The sequence below is a fragment of the Exophiala bonariae genome (genome assembly GCF_035927105.1).
Source record: "Exophiala bonariae strain CCFEE 5792 chromosome Unknown scaffold_20, whole genome shotgun sequence".
NCBI classification, from domain to species: Eukaryota; Fungi; Ascomycota; class Eurotiomycetes; order Chaetothyriales; family Herpotrichiellaceae; genus Exophiala; species Exophiala bonariae.
The window spans coordinates 310,648-329,091 of record NW_027042495.1 but is presented as its reverse complement, the minus strand read 5'-3'; the positions used below and the strand labels follow the sequence as shown (position 1 = coordinate 329,091).

The 18,444-nt window shown below is 49.8% G+C and overlaps 7 protein-coding genes across 7 annotated transcripts; 2 read left to right on the top strand and 5 right to left on the bottom strand.

The window, feature by feature from the left end:
• Positions 1 to 736: 736 nt before the first annotated feature.
• Positions 737 to 2,398, top strand: LTR84_005409 (uncharacterized protein; the record flags this gene model as incomplete). The annotated part of the gene is made up of 1 exon (XM_064848978.1): positions 737 to 2,398. One exon carries the CDS (start codon positions 737 to 739, stop codon positions 2,396 to 2,398), a length of 1,662 nt encoding a protein of 553 aa, XP_064704192.1.
• A 75-nt stretch (positions 2,399 to 2,473) lies between these two features.
• Positions 2,474 to 3,409, bottom strand: LTR84_005408 (uncharacterized protein; the record flags this gene model as incomplete). The annotated part of the gene is made up of 1 exon (XM_064848977.1): positions 2,474 to 3,409. One exon carries the CDS (start codon positions 3,407 to 3,409, stop codon positions 2,474 to 2,476), a length of 936 nt encoding a protein of 311 aa, XP_064704191.1.
• A 247-nt stretch (positions 3,410 to 3,656) lies between these two features.
• On the top strand, positions 3,657 to 5,447 carry LTR84_005407 (uncharacterized protein; the record flags this gene model as incomplete). Its single annotated transcript, XM_064848976.1, has 4 exons — positions 3,657 to 3,735; positions 3,793 to 3,842; positions 3,892 to 4,010; positions 4,058 to 5,447. 4 exons carry the CDS (start codon positions 3,657 to 3,659, stop codon positions 5,445 to 5,447), a joined length of 1,638 nt encoding a protein of 545 aa, XP_064704190.1.
• Positions 5,448 to 5,760: 313 nt separating this feature from the next.
• Positions 5,761 to 7,500, bottom strand: LTR84_005406 (uncharacterized protein; the record flags this gene model as incomplete). Its single annotated transcript, XM_064848975.1, has 1 exon — positions 5,761 to 7,500. One exon carries the CDS (start codon positions 7,498 to 7,500, stop codon positions 5,761 to 5,763), a length of 1,740 nt encoding a protein of 579 aa, XP_064704189.1.
• A 430-nt stretch (positions 7,501 to 7,930) lies between these two features.
• LTR84_005405 (uncharacterized protein) lies at positions 7,931 to 8,353 on the bottom strand (the record flags this gene model as incomplete). Its single annotated transcript, XM_064848974.1, has 1 exon — positions 7,931 to 8,353. One exon carries the CDS (start codon positions 8,351 to 8,353, stop codon positions 7,931 to 7,933), a length of 423 nt encoding a protein of 140 aa, XP_064704188.1.
• Positions 8,354 to 9,040: 687 nt separating this feature from the next.
• LTR84_005404 (uncharacterized protein) lies at positions 9,041 to 9,841 on the bottom strand (the record flags this gene model as incomplete). The annotated part of the gene is made up of 2 exons (XM_064848973.1): positions 9,041 to 9,498; positions 9,637 to 9,841. The coding sequence occupies 2 exons, from the start codon at positions 9,839 to 9,841 to the stop codon at positions 9,041 to 9,043; spliced, it is 663 nt and encodes a 220-aa protein (XP_064704187.1).
• A 4,067-nt stretch (positions 9,842 to 13,908) lies between these two features.
• Positions 13,909 to 15,299, bottom strand: LTR84_005403 (uncharacterized protein; the record flags this gene model as incomplete). Its single annotated transcript, XM_064848972.1, has 3 exons — positions 13,909 to 14,967; positions 15,017 to 15,053; positions 15,106 to 15,299. 3 exons carry the CDS (start codon positions 15,297 to 15,299, stop codon positions 13,909 to 13,911), a joined length of 1,290 nt encoding a protein of 429 aa, XP_064704186.1.
• Positions 15,300 to 18,444: the final 3,145 nt, after the last annotated feature.

Below are 18,444 nucleotides of genomic sequence, written 5' to 3'. Positions count from 1 at the left end.
TTGTGTTGAATCAAGATATCTTTCTTTCGACGGGTGTATATTGCACAAAAAGAGGAAACTACAAGCAAGCTGAGGAAGCAGAAAATCTTTATATACCATCCGAGCTCGAACTCCGATCACCAGCCAAAAGTAATTCTGTCCGTGGGGAAAACCCAGGGACGTCGTGTGCACTGTGTGCTCCTGAGTTCGAACATGACATCACAGCCTCGGGCAGAGTTGTGAGATGAGATCATTGAATACCCACTGCGGATGGCGTATGTCTCCTCAGTGGCATGTCAATTGCTTTTGAGTTTCATATGCAATGCATTGCTGTGTGGCTTGAGAGGGGTGTATTTCTTGTTTGATTTTTTAGATGGTACCTGGATGTGACTATCATACTGGATGCGGCTTGGTAGAATCGATTGAGGATTCTACATCTCGAAGACATTCGGCGACGATGGCCGTATGCTCCCCCGTAGGATCTTTTTGATCAACAGTAATGCTGCGCCGTAAAATGATGATCACGTGCGCTCGTGAATCCCGACGCGTCGAGATTCCGCTCAAACCACCGCAGCGACTCCTCTCCGCATCAACAAACAATTCCTGGGCTACACCAGGACCTACAACGTCGACCTGTATTGAGGACACAATGAATTAACTTGATATCAGTGTAATCTTCACACCCAAGCATCATTCCATCATTCCAACACCTCTGGTCTATCCACAGGTGCATGTCCACAACTGCATGTCCACAACAATGTCCGCACGGAAGAGACCCCACGCCGACCTCACCGATCCCTCATTCCCAACAGTGACAACCAAACCAGACCAAAATCTAACCAGCACAACCACAAACACAACCACGGTAGCCACGAGATATGCACCCTCGACGCCCCACGCAATCCGCGCGCTACAAATACGCAGCGGACTGAAGACACGATCGGCACTGCGCAGCACACGACGCCGCGCATTCGGCGACGCACTGAACACCAACGGCCAGGTCAAGACCACGGGCACTAACACCGATCACAGGGGTATTGGCAATGAAGCGGCTCGCCTCAGCGGTGGAAGCAGCGTGGTGCGGCCGGACTCGGCGCGAGGGATCCTGCGACGGCTCGCCAAGCTGACGGCCGCGACGAGCAAGCGGGTTGTTGCGACGCCTCTGGTGGGACGGGGGAGGGATTATGATGACGATAAGGAGAATGCGAGGCCTGGATCTGATGATGGTGTCAAGTTGAAGCGACCGAGGATGGGGCTGGATATTGAGGATAGTCTTGGGGATGATGAGGATTCGTTGTTGCCGGTGCCGGATGTGGGTGACGATGAGGAGGATAGTGAACTCCCGGTGGCGCCGACGCCGTCGATTCTGCCGGATGATGGAGACGGGGGTTTCAATGGACATGGCGACCCAACCATCACATTCAGGTCGATTGATTTTGCTAGACAGGCAAGAAGGGATGGTGAGAACAATGGAGGGCGGAGGATATCAAGACTGTCCTTCCCTGTGTCGGAACCGCTGGGTGATCCTGATGGTGGAGATGATGATCCTACGATCCTCAGCGAATATGGACGCAGAGCCATTAGTGAGGAGCCTACGGGACGACTATCACGTTACAGTTTTGGGAGTATCAGGATGGACGATTTTGGTTCGGAACCCGAGATCAGACGCGAATCCGACCAAGAGCGAGGCAAGGCTAAGCCTATGGAGTTGATGGATGACTATTTCGGAATTGAAATGGACGACCAAGACGATCAGCCTTTATTTTATGCTGAAGGAACGGAGCGTCTCCAGAATCTTCAGCGATCACCCAGTATTCTACCGCCAGATGAGAGTACAATCAATATCCCGCGTCTTGATGAGAGCTTTCAACTGGAGCTACCAGACACTGGGGCAGTGGCGCTGCATGCCAACCCAGATGTCCCTCTGAGGGTGTCTTTGGACAACTCTGGCATTGAGGTCCAGAAAGCCCTTGTGGAGGAAAATGAGCCCGATGCGTTACAATCTGAGCATACGGGCCACCTTACAACTGATTCGGCACCATTACGGACCTCCGCGCCGCGCCGGAAGAAGCTCAAAGCGACCCGTCATGGTACAATGATACCATCGTTGCCTTCGAGTCTCATCAAGCGTGTGGCGATCGAAGCACAAGCGAGACTCGGAAATCGCAGGCCTCAACTTGGACGTGACCATATGAAGGCGCTTGAACAGGCCACGGAATGGTTTTTTGAGCAAGTGGGAGACGATCTGGAGGCATACTCTGATCATGCTCGCCGAAAGAAGCGTGTGGATACCAGCGATGTGCTGATGCTCATGCGGCGACAGAGGGTTCTGAGAGGCCAGGGCGAGCTAGCCAAAGCAGCCAAGGCAGTGTTACCCAAGGAGGTGCTTGCGGAATTGGATATTCCTGATGAATTATGATTGGATATCACCAGTTGGTGCTGTGCCGGACTCTTCTTGTGAGATCCGTCGGCTTTTTGCGGAGTACCATCCACATCATAAGAGTGGTTGCAGCGGAAAGTGAATACCTAATGAATGATGAGACAATGTCGAGCTTGAAATAGACACTGAAAGAAAAGCAATTTCAAAGACGTACCAGGTAACGATATATTGTAGGTGGTTGTTCCTCAGGTTCACCTCGGCAGCCCTCCCAATGGGTATACCTTTTGCCTCTCGATCATAACTGACGAGTAGGTTGGGTTTCATGGTTTCCTCAATCCAGACAGGTTCTGCACCAGAAAGAGCTGCCATCTCGTGAACATCCGGAAAATAGAACTTTCCATCGGCTGGTTTGTTGTCCGGGGTAAAATAATTCTTCTTCCAAGGCTCGCGCAACAGGCCATTGATTGTGACCTCTCCACGTGGTAGAGACGAGGGATCTCGATCTTGTTGATACTTCTTGTCTTTACTGATCCATCCGCGATTGATCAGAATTGTGCTGGCGCCCTCCCTCTGTAAAGGTGTAATTACCAGATATCCGTCGTTCCCATCTTGCGTCCTGGGCCCAATAAGCATTTCCTTCTCGTGTAACAACCTTCCTGTAGCATAGACCCTTCTATAATCGAATTCATTGATAACCTCGGGATCGATACGTGGAGGGAGTGGTAATGGTGGTCGAACAAGTCGATCCTCGAACCTTGCAACCAATTTTGTCTTCCAATCCAGGCGTTGGACCTGCCAGGTGCCCAGAACAAAAGCCGTGAAGGGAATGACGGCGAGAATGGCAATTCCGAGCTTTGTGTTTCTCTTCCTCGTTGACACAAGCTTAGGAGGAGCATCAACGATGGAGACAAAATCTGGATCGTCTGCGTTCTTCAACCCTTGCCCGGGCTTGGTCGAGCTAAACCGGGAATGCGGTCGCCTGCGGACGTGTAAGCCCTGTCGCCATGGCGCAAAAGTTGACCTGAGGAGCTTCAGCTCATGATGAGCCATTGCCTTTTTGAACTGTCACGGTGGTGGCCGTGCGTGTAGGGGAATTGAATCGTGATGAAGATGTTGGCTCTTGACAAAGTCGTGGAGATGGAGTGATATCACGGATGAATTTATTTCCCCGCCCGACAGACCAATTGCTCTTTCTTCTCCAACTGGACTCTCACTCCATCAACCCACCTTCCGCTCCATTCGCGATATTCGTAAACACCACTGACACTCAACTCTGGGTTTGAAGTCATCGGACACCATGTTCCATCAGGGAGATCTTCAAAGCGGGATCGGACTCGCTGTCCAACAGGCGAAAGCCGTTCTGTGTTTAATCCATGGTGTGTAAACCATCCCTAAAAATTGTCTCCCGTTCAATTCACTAAATGACCATCTAGATGGGAGTGACGCCAGCAACGAGTGGGAGAATGTTTTACAAGATGATGCTGTAAGTCTCTCTACAGGAAATACCTTCGTAGTTGTCTGATCTGTGGTAGTTATCGCCCGCCATCACATCCCAAACCATCGCCCTTCGAATACAGGCTGAATCGCAGGAGGCTTCATTCCTCACGCCAATCGTTGCTATCAACAGCACGCCTGCTGTCATTATCATCAAGTAAGATTTCTCCTCGGGATAAGAACGCTAGTCTCTGACAGAATCAGGAATGCCCAATTGCAACTCAACCTCCAGTCATCAGAAGTGTCAGTCCAAGAACTCAAAGACAAACTCTCATTCATATTCAGCCCACAAGAAGTGCCAGGGTCGGAGAACCAGAACGATGAAGAGTTGACCGATGAATCCACCTCAGCATATCTCGATCTCCAGCCCGCACCTGGACAGATGAGGCTCCCAAACAACGCTTACGATGCGCTGCGAAATTACACTGAGACACTCCTCGAACAGGGAATGCCTCATAACAAGATTTTGGACACCCAGTTGTCCCTTCTGAACAATATCCCAATATTCAAAGATGAGGTCACTCGATTACAGTCCACCTCCAGCAAAGAGCTTTCCGAGTATGCTAGATCTCGATTGCTAAGACTTCCAGCGGTGGGCTTAAAAATTCCTGGTCAAGCAAAGCCGGCCCCTCCTATTGCCAGCCCATCATCCTCTTCTCGAATTGCAGTCCCTCAACAACAAGCGTCGACACCAGCTAGCTCAACACGGCCACCTCAAAATCTGGCCGTCACTAATCCGCCTTCACAAGCCACCTCTGACAAACAAAAAAGTCAGCGAGATGACTACATCAAATTGCAACGCGAACGTGAACAGAAGCAGCGGGACGAGAGAGAACGAATTAAGGCGCAGATCAAGGCAGACCGTGAAGAACGTCGACGGTTAGATGAGATGCGGAAAGGTAACATGGACTCATCAACGGGTCATTCGACGAACGCATCTTCCGCGAGTAGTTATTCCAGAGCACAGCTACAGAAGAAAGAGGTCAGAATTCAAGTCCGTACCTTTGACGGCAGCACATTACGCTCCACTTTCCAACCCTCTTCAACACTCTCAGCAGACGTTAGACCGTGGATAGACGAAGAGTCCGGAATCAATGCACCATATAATCTCAAGCTCATCCTTACACCACTGCCCAATCGCAGCATCGAAGCCTCTGAAGAAGGACAAGAATTGTCAGACCTCGGTATCATTGGCTCTTGTACTCTTGTCATGGTACCCGTCAAAGGATACGTCGAATCATACACTGGTTCATCCACAGGTGGTCTCTTAGGGTCTGCAGTGAGCGGTGGTTTCGGTCTTGTCACAGGCACTGCTGGAGCTGTGTTTGGCGGTGTCAAAAGCATCCTTGGTTATGGAACTCCTCCTTCTCAACCGACTTCTGCTTCCGCAAGCAGCCCTATAGCAGGGGCAGATAACGGAGATCAGAATCAACCGGATCCTTCTAAGGTGCGCGTCAGGACCCTCGCAGACCAAAGGGCTGAGAGTGTTGCGAAAAGAAGGGATCATCAGCTGTACAATGGCAACCAGTTGAATTTCGAGCCGAAGAAAGACGGCGATGGGGGTGACGACCAGGCAGGACTGAAGAGAGACTAATTACAACTCCAAGCAATACAATTAGCCAATAATCTCGGCCTCGTCTCCGTTCCTGTTCTTTCATGTTAGTCGACATTATTGATTGTGTATCATGTTCCAGCCAAGCCGTACGTCAATTCGAGCATATAAACTGTATTTTGATCTCATCTAAAGCCCAAAGCGAACATGAAGCTCAAGGATTCAGGCTATTAAAATTCCAATGGCACAAATTGTTAAGCGTCCAGCACTCATGTTCCCCTTCTCAACACATCCATTATCCACCATCTTCCCAAGCACAATCCAGCACAGCAATGTCTCATGACTACCGCCCACATTACACCCAGAATAAGCGGCCCAAAGCCCGCTTCCCATCATCCACACGCTTCCCGAATCCAGTACCACGGCCCAATCCGCGTTTAGTAACCGTGCTGGTCGAAAACGTTGTCGGGACAGACGCCGGCACCTTCGAGTCTGCAACGACGCCAGAAGTCATGCCGGCATTTCTGGCGGCAGCTGTGCTGGGCCCGGCGAGATTCATCGTGCTGAGCTCCTCTAATATGCAGACCGCGGCAGCGAGAGTGCACGAGCGGGTGGTCAAGGGCGTCGATGAGCTGATGACCGGGGGTGGGAAGGGGGCGGTTACTTGGATGGATGGCGATGTGGTGGACGATTTTGGTGGTGTTACTTGAGTTGAGCTCATGCCGGTGCCAGTGTCGATGCTCTCCGTGACTTGGGGTCCTCTTCCTGGGCCGCATTGTAGGAACACGCGGGTCGCTGAAACGGTTCCTGCGGGTGCTGCGGTCATGGTCGTGGTGGGTATGCATGTAGTGGTGATGACGCCCAGATTTGTTTGGAACGTCTTGCCTGCTGAAATGTAGCTGGAGACCGAGAACGGTACGCCCTGGCTATTGAACGAGATCCATACTCCTGATGGCAGACTCGATGTGTATGTGAGGTTTGGCGGGTGAGATGTGGTCACTACAACAGGTGGAGAAGAACTGCCATGGGAAGTAGTTACAGCCTGAGAGGTGTTCAAGAGCGGCGGTTGGAATAGACTGGGGGACGACCCACTACCCATTCCGCTTTCGGTGGCGTGTGCAGACATCCAACTTGAATAGCTTTCCCAGAACGTTGTGTAGTTGTTGTTTGGGAATGGCGCAGAGCTTGAATCGGGAGCAGCTGTTACGATCGAAGGTTCTGAGGTGGTTGTCGCCATATTGGTGGGAGCTGAGAACGGCAGAACCGAGCTGGAGGTGGAGAAGACTATGTTGTCTGTGAATGTCGGCACCGAAAAGCTGGGAGCAGTCATGATATCGGGCTGGGTGTCCGTGGTCGAGGTGTTATTGAGTCCCGTAGGCTTAAAGAACCCAGCATTCGTTGATGACTCTACAGATGATGCAGCCGAAGAACTCAGTACGAATGGCAATACGCTCGGCCTTGATCCGGTGCTTGGAGTGGATGTGTCGAGCGATGATAGACTGGAAGCTTCAGTCACAGTCATGGTGACATGCTCAGTTTTCTTCCATGACCTCGTCACAGTTTGAGTCTCTGTTGACGTGTATGATATGCTTGCAAGACTTGTACGCCCGCTGGCTGTGATTGTGATCGTGGTTGTCGAAGTTGCCTTGGTAGATGCGGTGGTGTCTGAGGCGGCTGATAAGATTTCCACTGACCTTGTGAACGTAGTTGAACTGGCATTGGACAATTCGGCAGGTTCTGAGGAAGAATTCGACACACTTGACAGAACTGAATTGTCGATACTTGTGGATCCCTGTGTACTGGCGACTATCGAGGATGAGTTCAAGCTGGCTGGAATTGGCTCAATTTGAGTGCTGATGTTGGTAGGTGTCACAGAGAACTCGGCACCGGACGAAAAGCTTTGATGAGACCCTCGATTAAACGTGTTCGGTAGAGGCAAACTTGGCAAGGCCGCTGACGAGAGTGTTATCGGAGTTACTCCAATTGGTATATCTGCGATTGCTTCTGCAAGCAAGGCAAGCGCGGCCGTCACATATACAAATGCTAGCAGAAGCTTGGAGATGAGTGGGCCAATTTTCAGGGGCGAGATGCCCATATTTTCTTCCATATCTCTCGAGACCGCTTCGTTCCTTGGTCAAGACTGAGTCTGAATGTGGTTTCTTGAGAGAGGTGGTTGAATTGCAATCTGAAAAGAAATCGTGGATCCTTTGCTTGTCCAAAGGCTTCGAGGGATCATGGATGGGGAAAGATAGCAAGCAATGGAGTGTTATAGGAGGAATATATTTCCACCGCAGCATTTGAACAAAGCGCGAAACTTGGGGCGATACACAATCAGCGAGAGCCGATGTGAGAGTCATCTCATTGCTCGAACAATGGGGTGGAATGCGTTGTTAAGAATGACTCGATGCGATTCTCTGTCTGTTTGTAGAGGAATGATATCGTTGAGTATGCACATGTTTGCCTGCTTCTGTTGGTACAGGCCCGTTTGATGCAAAAAGTCACGTTTCCTCCCAATGTGCCACTTCCTAGATGAAGAGGACTAGCGTCAGGCATAAAAGCCCAAGTATTGCGGGTAAATTCACAAATTTTTGATAGCCTTCATTGTTGTAAACGACGACTGTTCCTCCACCACCACCACCACCACCACCACCACCAGAGCCGCCTGATCCGCCACCGCCTTCACCAGGACCACCCGCGTAAGGATTACCAGGTGGACCCCAGGTATAGTAGTAGCCAGTCCACGTTGCGCAATTGACACTGAAGCCTTGGTCGTTGAAGCATCTTTGTCGTCTCTCAAGAGGATTTGGTAATAGTGGCGCAATAGTGACCAATGCTGATAATGGCCTCTGTGGCTGAGCGACAGTGATACTTGGTGTAGATGTTGTTTGAGTAAGAGTAGAGGTGATGATTGATAAAGGGAGTGATTCAGGTGAGATCGTTGCTGTCATTATTTCTTCCCTCACAACAGGTATCGGAGTGATCGCAAAGCATGAAGCTTGATAAGCAAACAGAAGCAATACCAACCACCTCATCTTGAATACTGTGAAGAGTGTGAAGTAAAAAGAAGGTTTAGAAGCTCGAGTTCAAGCTGAAAGAATGTTCCTACTGGGTCTCCTTATGAAGAAGCTCTCTGGACAGCTTCCATGATGGGCCCGCATGATTGTTACAGTCATGGGCATCGAATTGTGCGACTAACGATGGCTCGGGCATCAATTTAGATTTCAACCATCGAGAGTCTTCTGCTTTCATAGTGTCGGTGAAGGTGAGGCGGGCCAAGCGTGGCGAAATCTGATTGGTTGAGGGGCCATATGCTTTCCACAAATTCGGTACCTGAGGGTCTCGGCAAGAATTCAAGCTCCAACATCGTCCGGCTGACTTTGGTCACAAAGCGGTGACACAAGCCGTGAAAGTGAAATTTGTGACGAGTTGTCTGATTTCCGCAATGCGTTTCGTAGCATTTTGTATTCTGACCTGCCGAGATCAGAACACATCTTGGCGACACGGAAAACCCAGGAAGCTGTTTCTGCACATCGCGCAATGACAAATCACTCTCCATAACCCTTTGCTGATGCCATGCTTGGTAGAAACTCGAGGGAAAGTTGTGGCATTCATAAATCATCCATGGTCGAAGTTGGCTATCCAGGGAGCGACCCACTCGTCAGTGAATCACCAAGTATTTCTAGTGTCTGTTTGTACACCCTCGACAATCTAAGAGAGATAGGTAAAACGTCGAGCTCCTCGTCCGTGCGAACAGTAATATCGTCGTCGCCCATATCGGTATCGTCATCGTCATCTTCAGAATCGATCTCGGAAATGGCCGGAGCGCTGGCCGCATAACCACTTGCAGAGGCGGCGTTCACAGCTGCCACCCGAGTTTCTTCCACAAGCGATTTGATGCGTACCTTGTCAGTCATGGAAACATTGAAGGGTAGCGACCCACCGGGACTGTTATTGTTCGCCGCTCGAAGCACAGAAGCGAATCCTTCATCAATCTTTCCAGCTAAAGGAAAGAATGAAGTGGAAAATGGAAAGGCCTCGAGATACGAACAAATTTGTCCGGCTAGGGTGAGAAAGTATGGGATCTGAATGGTTGCTAAAGTCATCATGTTAGGATTTGAGAACTGCAAGTACAGTGGTAATCAAGGACAATGCATTCAAGTTCCAAGTCATTGATCCCTCGATACAAATTGAGCGAAATACTTTCTGCTCATATCAAGGGCAAAAGACTTACGGGTGCCACTTATCCAAACAATATCGATGAGGGGCTCGATATCGGTCGCAAACTCATCATAGGTAGTATAACCTGGAGTATCATCGTTGTCTCGGCGTTCATTACTAAACTTCTTTGCATGTCTCCTGGTGATTCGTAATAGCTTGTCGTCGAGGTAGTTTATCAAAGCGATCTCCTTTTGTGATCCGGGTCGTAACGGATGCATTCGAGGAACTGGAAGGCTCGAATTACGACTCAAATTCGAGGAGTTTGTCGGGGCTGGAGAGGGTAAAGATGCAGGAGGAGAGGTGAGTCCGTATCTCTGAATGCCCTCCATGACGCGTGGTCAGCAGGATATTATCTGGTGCGTCTGTTTCTGCAAGGGGCGAGAATCTTTCACTTTGAAGATGAGTACGGCAACAACAACATCATCATCATAATTATAATCTGGCAATTCACGACGAGATTTGCACGTATTTACGCCTGCTATTGCCAGGAAAGATATGAAACCCCTCAAGAGGATTTCGAGGAATGGCAAATACAGTTTGACATCAAATGTACGGCGAACCCCGCAACGCGCGTCTGGTGTATTCATGCCCCGCCGTACCTGGTCACCAGATTCTAAGGTTCCCTTCATGTTTTTCTATGCCACGGCCCTCGACTTACACATCTGTGTACCTAGGTATGTATCGAAATAAAGTGGCATTATTTCTGAAGTAACATGATGCGCAGCAAGAGCCCACTGGAAAGTATCACGACTGATGAAAACTAGAGCAACTGACGCATAAGGCTGGTAGATGACTGTCTTGAATTGGCTCACATGGCTCAAGCTATGCCCGCCTTCGCTCCTGCCTCGCTCTTTGGTTGCAGCCAATTCCTTTCAGTGTTCTGAGTCGTCGATACCCCGATATAGTACTTACGTGCGAGAAGCCTGGAAGCAGAACGGAGTAAGTCTGGTGCATCTTGAATCCTACATGCCTACAACATGACCCTCTTGAAGCACAGATGAAAATCTGCCCACCCACATGGATGATGAGCGAATTTGATCTTGGTCTTTTTTTCCTGAACATGAAGGAGACACGGAAAATTCCAAAGTTAAGACATCTGCTCCTTGCTGCACGTGGTTCACTTACCACCAGCCCATGCTTACCGGCCTCAAGAGTCAAGAATCTGATTATGTACCAAGCAAGACAACCATCTGCCAGTCGGGTCCTGCATCACGTTGATGGGGTCCCATCTTTTCCCCAGGATGTATTCTTGACTCAAGTTACTCAGGTCTATTCTGAACTTTGTCCACATGTTCTTGTCTCCAGTGGCTGAGATCAACAGTTTGGTCCTCGGTCTGACCACGCTTGAGGCCCAGCCCAGATACTGAAACGGCAGCCAAGATGAGGAATGATCGTTATAGAACTGATGAAATCCTGAGGTTGCCTCGGCCTCATCTCAGTGTCCATACCTGGATGTAACCACCTCAATGCAGTAACCGTAACGCCGATCTCCCGAGCCTGGTTTCTAAGCATTCGAGTCGCCGAGTCACCGACAGCTCAAAGATAAACTCTTTCCCCACGTGGAGGCTCGGAAGTCTATCTCACAACATGGACATGACGCGCTGCCGATTTATTTCTGGGACAGAACACGAGGTCGATCTTCTCAACGTCCTGTTCGTATTCGTAAATTTGATGCTTGAACACGAGAATTTCCAGGAATCTTTCTCCGTCTCCAGTTCAATCAACCGTGTTCCCACAACTAGGGCTGATTATCTAAGGTCTAAAAAGGATCCTTGTTGGGCGCGGGTAACATGACTTCGACCAGACATCAGCCGCCAAGACCTGTAACGATCGCGATGTAACGACAAAGAAAAACATATGAGACTGAGAACGAATCCAACAGCTCCAGGAAACAACAGTCCGATTCGACCATGACATCGGAGCAGAATACCAGAATCCCCGGTCTTTTAGAACCCTGATTCCATCTTGCGGTCGATTGCCTGATCTGATATTTCTTTTCCCAGACACTAACTCAAACCGAGAATTGCAGCAAGTGTCGACCGCGAAGCTAAATAAAACTTTAGCAGTTCAAGGCAGCAAGCTAGTCAAGATCAGTAGCAGGCGAAAACCTGCATGCATGTATAGTCAGGTTCATTTGCAAGGTATGGAGGACTCAGGACTCCGGACTGCTTCTTCACATATTGCTGAGCTGCAGACGGTGTGTGTACCTCGGCCGCCCTCCGGGGTCTGAAAACAAACCGTAGCTAGCTAGTTCTGCGAGCCAGGTTTCACACCATGCACAACGAAAACCTTTCTGTGCGTCTACGCTCTCGACTACAATGTATCACGGGCGCATCCCGGGGTCCAAAAGCCTACTTTATTTTGGTAATCTGCCACCAGTCAACTAGCTTGCTACTTACGCTTCGACTGAAAACTCTTGGGCATCAAGGGATGTGGTCAAAGTCAAAACTCAAAGACAAGGACAAAAGAGAGGCGCCAGTCTACAAGTAGGTACTCGTACCTCCACAGTTGCGCTAGTTAGGCAAGGCCATGCGAAGGTGTCTGTCGGTCTGTCTGCCTGTCTGGAACGATTCCGCACGTTTTATTGCTCGCCATCACTCACGTCTTGGACTAAACAAGCCAAAAAATTTCTCCCAACGAGGCAGGGCCACGCAACGGTTCTCGTACTGGCTGTGCTTGAAGTTCATTTCGCACCGGATAAACCGCTAAGCTAAGCATCAAAGGAAGGTATCCTTGCAAAGGTGCGCAAAAGACAAGCAAAATTCGAAGAATCGTCGCTTGCGATAAGTTAACGTCTCGATACGAGGCCCCAAAGGGATCCCCGGGACCCACCGTGACGACCTACCTAGAGCCCGACCGAGGAACTGGGATGGGGAGACGTAGGTCGAGCGCTTCCAGCTTGAATATCTCCTACGAGCACACTCTACTCGTACGTGAACAGTTCATTTACGAGCGAAGTGTCGACTCAAGGGTTCTGGCCAGGAATTCCAAGCAGTTAAGTTCAAGTTCGGATGATTTGAGTATTGCGGGAGGTGGACTTGGTCTCGCCATACATGTCTACCTACCGAAGATAGCCAACACAACTTTGAAGCTGAAGCCGTTAGTTAGGCAGATACTTGGTATGGCACATTCTGGTCTGGAACTACGAAGTAAACTACCTCCTAAGTGATTAACTAGCTTTCGGCCCCCCCTAATCGGCCCCTTCTCCTGCTTCCACGACGAGGCGAGGTGCAGACGTAGAATTGAAGGTGATTGATTCAACAAATTTCGCGCGTTGAGAGAAAGCCCGCCCGCACGCCCGAAACAAAACCAAGATCCAGAGACACAGAAGCGATGTTCTCCCACCTGACTGACTGACTGATTGGTTGACTGATTGACCGCATCATTTCGGGGTCTGTGGTTCCCCAAACGGTTTTCGCACAATGCCAGACTCAAGGATTCGAGAGCTCGAATGACAGAAACCAGGGAGCGGGTTGACGGGTAACAAATAATGATCCCCGTGCTATTCATCCTGGAGACGACGTTCTGAGCGAAGAATTGATCCGACTTCTTTGCACTCGTGACTCTTGACCATCTCAAAAAGACGAACAAACAGGACTGCAAATATAATCCATCCCAGAAATATAAGGCGTACAGGCTAAGTAAGCAATGCCATACGCAAAACAAACGAGTGTGAAATGATAGGGTATATCCCGATGACCTGCTGCTGACACCGAAAAAACTTCGCCTCCCCCACAAAGAAATCTCCATTCGCATCATTCCATCATTAAAGGTTCCAATTGCTCGTTCACTCGTTCTTTTTCTCGAACGGTTTATTGGCGTTCATTTCCGATCGTCCGACAACTCCGATCGATCTGACATAATACTCCCAAGCGCTCCTTGTTTTTTGGTAGGCTTATCTCTTCACACGACCCGCACCCGCTTAGTCCCGGCTCTTTTCCTTTCGCCAACGCCATCGCTAATTCCAATTAAGGATTTCAATTTCGTCCTCTTGTTGTTGTTTTGGAGTGCCAACCATCTCACGTCATCATCATTATATTGTCCTCCTCTTTACAGTAATGGATCCTTTAGCATTCTCATACTGTGGTCATGGTTGTCGGTCTTTTCCCTTGGCGTCTTGAGCATGCTGGTACTCGTAGCGTGGAAGCTGGGGCGGTTGCTGATGCTGGTACATGTGTAAACTCGGAGATAGTATGCCGGATGACTGTGCGGTGGTCCTGTAGGAAGAAAACAAATGAATACTCTGCTCGTCAGGTGCTCTCCGGCATTTTATGATGATTTCTCCTCATGCCCAAAGTTCTGAAGGAGTGACGAACCGAGTATTCATATTTATGCTTCCGTACTGGTACGGTGCTTGAGTCTGCCCAAAGTAGTCCATTCTTGAATTGGGAATCTCGTGGCTACTTCGTGGGCCATGCGGATGCTGCGGCGGCGGCGAGCCATAAACTATTCCCATGGCATTCCCAGCGCCTCCTGAACTCATTGTCCGTTCACCCATAGAGTTCGCACGCCCTAGAGAGCTAATTGATGACATTGATGATTCCCTTCGAACATCACCGGGGCTTGACACGTTCGGAAAGTATGAACCCGGTAATGGAAGACTGGCGGATCCGTGTAGTGATGAGTTTGAATACATGGACTGGGACGAAACATCTGTTCCTGAGGATGAGATCGGCATGGGTGGAGACACATACGGACTTCCCTGAGGTGAATGTCGATAAGCATCCATGCTTTGGCTATTTTGTCGCTGTCGTAATCGATATGCAGTCATGATCTGGACTGGCACATCCATCAGCGACAGAGCAACCTGAACGCTTGTGTCCTGGGGTTGAGTTGATCTCCGTGACATCAATATCTCGTGTACACGCTCGAGAGGCAAGACGGACATGCTTCCCAGATAAGCCCCGCCAATCTCAGGGAATAGCGGTTCGACGGCCAAGGCAGCTGCATACAGATGCGCAAGTAAAGTCAAGGCTGCCAAATCAGACTCCCCTGTCCTTAGTATTGCTGGAGGTAGCCAGAAGATCAAATCTCGCAATGGCTGTAATCGAGGAAATGTCTGTTCGGGTGCTTGTAGCTGGATATCTCGTTGTACATCTTGAAGATAATCCACGAGACGTCTGGCATGTTCAGCCAACTCTTCACTATTGGTAAGCCTCAGCTGAAGGTTGTGAAGAGCTGTGGTGATCTGCTCCACTCGTCGAAGGTCTTCATGAGGTACAGGTAATTGAGCATGAGGTAGGGTCGGTGTTGCGGGGGTTCTGGCTCGTGCAATAGATCTCTGATTGTCCAAAAATCGTGCTAGTTCAGATTCGTGCACCCATGGTCTCATAGCATTCATCACCTGGAGAATAATCAGTCTCACGTGCACAATCTGAGGCACTCGTTCTTACCGTCGAAACTCCTTGCTGTAGGGATGCCCAACTTCGCCTATTTTCAAATTATTCATACCATAATTAAACGCCAGTGGGGGGCCGCTCACCATTCTGTGGCTTGCCAGGACAAGAGCATTGAAGCCGCCAAGATTGCCTCGGAAATGTTTCTTGAGAAATCACCGATAGCTTCATGCAATCCCTTGAGTGCCACACCTCGGTGGTGATACGCAAGGTTCTCCGTATCGATATTCTTCGTCTGCCATGCCAGGTGTGATGCAGACAGGGCAAGCAAAGCACTCATGACAAAGTCATGAGACAGTGCAGCATTGATTAGCCTGATGTCAAGTCAATAGGAAGTCATAGAAAAAGGGGTCATTGCTCTCACGAAGTCATCTTCAGGCCCCATGCAGTGCACGAGCTATAACCTCTGTTGTTCATGTCGGTCGAAAGGGTCACCATATGATGTATCAAACGCAAATCGATGGTTGAGAAGCGAGTCCAGTACACAGAGTCGTGCAATCGTAATTCTGGCAGAGGAGCGTCTCCAGTGATGCGCCAATTATCCAGGCGCTGTTGAAGCTCAGGCGACATCAGAAGGTCTGGGGGCTTTGAACCCTTCAAAGGCTCTTCTCCAGCTGCGGGCATGTCCATATAGTCGCATCTGCAATTGTGCTTTGTACAATTGCGACATTGTGGGAATTGTTCATCGCAGCGTATGTGTCTTTTCTTGCAAGTCCGACAGCCTTTACGAGACTTGGTATGGCTCTTCCTAGGTGGGCCTCCTCCCGGCCCTGCCATCCTTCGTGCCAGGTTTGCAGATAATCCTAGACAACAGGACTGCGCTACACTTTGTCCCCTTCTAGTTGCCTTTGACGGCCGCGACTCAATAGTCAAAGGGAGTGATGGCAACAGTATGGAGAGACCGGTATCGCCAGCCAACCCCGTTCAATAAGCACCCCAGCTGATTATCAGTAGAGATATGAAGAATTGCTTGTAGCGCAAGTTGTGTTGTGGCGAAGAGACAGTATATCTTTGGTGAGAAAGACTTCGTAATTGACCGTAAGGCTGAACCACGCCCCCACAAGTAGCTCCGTATCGAATGGATGAAAATACACACGCGCAGGGCGAAGCACTCTCGGCAAAGAACTGCTAACTCGGTATTGGGAACGGGGAGTCGTCTGACAAAGGGCGTCTAGTCAACTTCCTCATCCACTTAGGGGGTGTCAGCAGAAGTAAGTCGTCCTATATGTCATCATAGGCTCAGTGTCGATGTTGGAACTTGTGATGGAGGGTGAAAAGGTCGGGAACTTGGTTGCCACGAGGGTTCCATCGCAGATGTACGAATACTAGCCCTTGAAATAGACTGATTGGGAGCAGAATACGGATGCGGCTGGAAACATGTCAAGTCCAAGCTACTGCACCAGGCAGAGGGGCATCGGGGCATCAACCAACGACGGAGCAATGAGAAACAAAGATTGCTCAGCCTCGATTTTCTAGGGCGGGATCTTCCATGAATTATCCATTCGATCAACATTGAGTTCAGTAGCCACCAGTTTGGGGAGAAGCAATTTGTGACGCAATTGGAAACTGGAGCCTGCGTCTCAAATTTTGCTGATTTCATTCGACGAAAGGAACAAGGCATACACAGACCAGTTGTCCAAGGTCTGGAGATACTGTGGGTGGGTTCAGGTTTGGAAAAAGTAACTCAGATGCACTCCCACAGGGCACCGTGCAGGTGGCGGCATTGGGCCTAGATAAAATGTGACTAAGAGTTCTGTGAAAGTTTTGATCTCTCACGTCCAGGAAGCAAAGACTGGCAAAAAGACAGGCTAGGAACAGGGGAGGCGGATAGATCGAATCAATACTGGAAACTGCAATTCAGAGCGGCCACCGTCGCCGACGGCTGGATTTGAGAGGTTGACGAGACCAGGGATTATAGAAAAGGCAAGCGCGCCAGAAATCTGGCACAGTCGGTAGCGGAGCAGTGGATAGGCTCCCAAAGAATGTAGGACCCATCGTTCATTTTACTGAAGCTGGGATCCTTAGGCTGAAGGCTAGCCTTACCCTGATCCCCGGATGTCATTTATGGGTACTGTACGGATATTTCCAGAGCCAGAACCAATGCAGTAGTGAGAGATACACTGCCCCGGGTTGTTTTCTCGTGTCTGATAACCAGTCTGGTGGGCCGAAATGGAGCCATTTTGATCGGATGAGATGAGAAAAAGAAGATACCCTTGAGTGGTGAGTGAGCATGAGTGGTCACAGTGGCAGACAAGGTTAGGGTTCCAGCTAACCCGCTTTGACTTAAAAGAAGCGCAGGGACCCTCCTGCAGCCCTGTCAAGCGTGCCAGGTATCGAGGGCAAAATGTTGTGTGGCAGAAGAGGGGTGTGTGAGAAAACGTGTTGAAAGTCCGCGGATGTGACCCCCTAGGTTCTGATTTTCAGGTCGAGCTGAAAGGATCCTGAGTCCTGACCACGGACTCATCGGTGGCAGCAGAAGTGCCAGGCTTCCGGAGGCAGAAGCGAGTGGGTGCAGGACCCTACAGACGTAAAGGGCAACCGCTCCCAAGCATATTTTCATTGGCCTGGGTCAAGTAGCTCGAACGCCTCTGCAGCTGCCGATTGAATATTGGCTCTTTTCTTTCATCTGGCACACCATCCATGCTGTCAACGGCCAAACCCAATTTTTCTGAGAAGGGTCTGATATGGATAGATATTCATCCGTGGTTAAAATTCTCTAGACATGACAGAATGCTGATGGCTACCTGAATCTATGGCCAGGTGCACAGGCCTGCGGCTTTCTAGGTATGCAGGAAGGATATCTGTATTCGGATGACCAAGATTTTTTGATCATCAGATGTGGTGTTTAGTCCTTGTCTACACCATGTCTTGTTGCTTAGTCAAGCATTACTCTGGACGAGAATCAGGTTCTTCAAACACATGGTTGGTGTTGAGAAGCTCTGACGCACTGGTGATTGGCTCTAACTTGCACACTGGATGTATTGACAAGATGCAGCCTTTTTCGAAAGCAAGCTATTCAAAGCCACTTTGTTCGAGGGAAGAGGTGCAGCAGCCTCGAAAAGGTTTGACAAGTCGAGGATGGGGTCTGGAGGGGGTGGCAGCGAACTGGCGAACCAGAAAAATGACCATAAACCATGGGCGAAACAAACAACGCCTGCCAGTAATTTTCGGGGCTTGAAGACGCCCGCGAAATGGAGTTATACCTCCCAGTATGTATCTGTACAGGTGAACTTGGACAAAGGAAGTCAAGCAAATCTCGATCGTCTGCTTCTGCTCACCGGCTAGTTTGGGGCCGGATAGAAATACAGCCAACGAAGTTGCGCGGGGTTATTGCTGGTGGATACTCCCAAGAGCACCCGTGCAGGCTCCTAGCTGGAATTCTGACTGGGAACCAATGCGAGCCACGACAGCATCTTGGGATCTCG